Genomic DNA, 2,186 nt, shown 5'->3' with positions numbered 1-2,186 from the left:
TGGGCTTAAGCGATTCTCTTGCCTCAGCCTACCAAGTAGCTGGGACTACAGGTGCCCGCCATAATGCCCGGCTATTTTTTGGTTGCAATTGTCATTGTTTTTAGCAGGCCTGGGCTGGATTCGAACCCATCAGCCTGGGTGTATGTGACTGGCACCCTAAACACTGAGGTACAGGCACTGAGTTGGGAGAATGATTATTATCCCTATTCTTCAGCTAGAAAATAAGGCACAGAGGGGCTGTGTCTTTGCCTGAGGTCATATAGTTGTAGGCAGCAGAGCTAGGACTTAAACTTCGGCCACCTGAACACCTGTTCCCTTTGATGCTATACACATGGCAGTGCCACAGAACATGGCAAGGTGCTGTGATAGGCTAGGGCAATTGAGTGTATTTGAGGGGAGTGCTCAGGGTCTTCAGGGGACCATTGGAATAGCCCCATTTAACAGATGAGTAAATAGGCTCAGGGATAGTGATGCTGGTGGCAATATTTGTTTTATTGTTTATTTGTTTGTTTGTTTGCCGGGGCTGGTTTTAAACCTGCCACCTCCAGCATATGGGGCTGGCGCCCTACTCCTTTGAGCCACAGGCGCCACCCTGTTTATTTGTTTTTTGAGACAGAGTCTCATTCTGTTGCCCTGGAGAGTGCTGTGATAGCTCACAGCAACTTCAAACTTAGGCTCAAGTGATTCTCCTGCCTCAGCCTCCCAAGTAGCTGGGACTACAAGTGCCTGCCAGGACACCTAGCTAGTTTTTCTACTTTGGACACCCAGTTAATTTTTCTATTTTTAGAAGAGACACGGTATCACTCTTGCTCAGATTGGTCTTGAACTCCTGAGCTCAAGTGATCCTTCTACCTCAGCCTTGCAGCGTGCTAGGAGCAGCTAGCATTTGTTGAGCACCCACTCAATACATACTGTATGTCATTACCACAGTTCCTTTCAGATGAAGCACTTGGCTGGGCCACAAACTCCAGGAGGCCAAAGACTCCATCCATTTCACCTGGTGTGGCACCTGCTGTGAGAGCAGCAATTCATTTAATAACCCCCATAGCATTTTCTTCCTCATAGGATCATAGTAAGGATTAAACTAGATAATTAGTCTAAAGCATATGAGCATGATGTTTGGCACAAGAACTAGCTGCTCCTGGGATTATGATTGTTATAACTGTTGTTACCATTCTGCTTCCTCTTCACCTTCCCTGCTGCTATTTTCTCTCCACCCCCTCCCCAGGCTCCGAAGTGCAGCTTTTGGAATACGAGGCCTCGGCAGCTGGCCTCATCCGATCCTTCTCCCAGCGCTTCCCAGAGGATGGGCCTGAGTTGGAGGAGGTCCTCACCCAGCTGGCCACAGCTGATGCCCGATTCTGGAGAGGCCCTGGGAAGGCCCTGTCTGGCCAGGCTTGAGGAAGATATTTGTGGTCTCCTCTCCCTGCTCCATCAAACCAAGGCTGCACGTGGCCCTCCATTTGTGTGTGTATTTAGGGGTGGGAGGTGGGGTGGCAGGAGCTCAGACCTTGGTGCTACCTCAGCTGAGGGTGGTGACACTGACCCCTGCCCTTTGTCAGCACTATCCAGTTTACCAAGTGCTTCCTCTGTTATCTCATTCATTCTGCACTTTGGTCTGTGGAGTGGGCAAGACGGGGTTCCCTGTCCTGTGTCCCAGATGAGGAAATGACAGTTTTGACAAGTGACTTGTCTGGATTCCCCAGGTGGTAGTAACAAAATCAGGGCTCAAACATTCTCACCAAATCCAATGCTCTTCATGTGTTACTTTTATAACCAGAAAAGTAAATATTAGCAACAACCACAGCCTTTGTGACAGTGTGATTCCTCACCCTATCTCTTCTTATTTGCTTCCGGCAGGGTAGTAGGATCAAGGTCTGGGAAGGGGGCAGGAGAGCCATTTTTAGCCTCTCATCCACAGCAGGATTTGATATTATCTCGAGATGAGTATGCACAGACAGTCTCAGAGTTGAACGTGGCACAATTTCTACAGGCTTCCTTGGTGACATGTCTTGCATTTTTAAATATTCCAGGAACCTAAAAACTGGAAACCCCCACTTAAGTCACAATCCTCTGCATTGTCCCTATGGGGAAGAGGAGTCAATTACGCCTTCTCACCTGAAGGCTATGAGGTGCCAGCTTGTTGTGAATAACTATGATTAAGCCGGCAGGTGCCACAGTACAAT

The 2,186-nt window shown here is 48.5% G+C and overlaps 1 protein-coding gene across 2 annotated transcripts in view; it reads left to right on the top strand.

Moving 5' to 3' along the window:
- The window catches only part of DPP3 (dipeptidyl peptidase 3), a 26,053-nt gene extending 24,247 nt beyond the window's left edge, over positions 1 to 1,806 (top strand). For both annotated transcript variants that reach the window (XM_023518343.1, XM_012810473.2), the window contains exon 18: positions 1,229 to 1,806. In XM_023518343.1, the coding sequence (XP_023374111.1) occupies positions 1,229 to 1,401 (173 nt within the window). In that variant the 3' untranslated portion in view covers positions 1,402 to 1,806. The remainder of the gene's footprint in view (positions 1 to 1,228) is intronic.
- The last annotated feature ends 380 nt before the right edge of the window (positions 1,807 to 2,186 follow it).

Source organism: Otolemur garnettii, unplaced genomic scaffold (assembly GCF_000181295.1).
Source record: "Otolemur garnettii isolate 467f Iridium unplaced genomic scaffold, OtoGar3 scaffold00134, whole genome shotgun sequence".
Classification (NCBI taxonomy): domain Eukaryota; kingdom Metazoa; phylum Chordata; class Mammalia; order Primates; family Galagidae; genus Otolemur; species Otolemur garnettii.
This window is presented reverse-complemented; position numbering and strand designations above follow the sequence as displayed.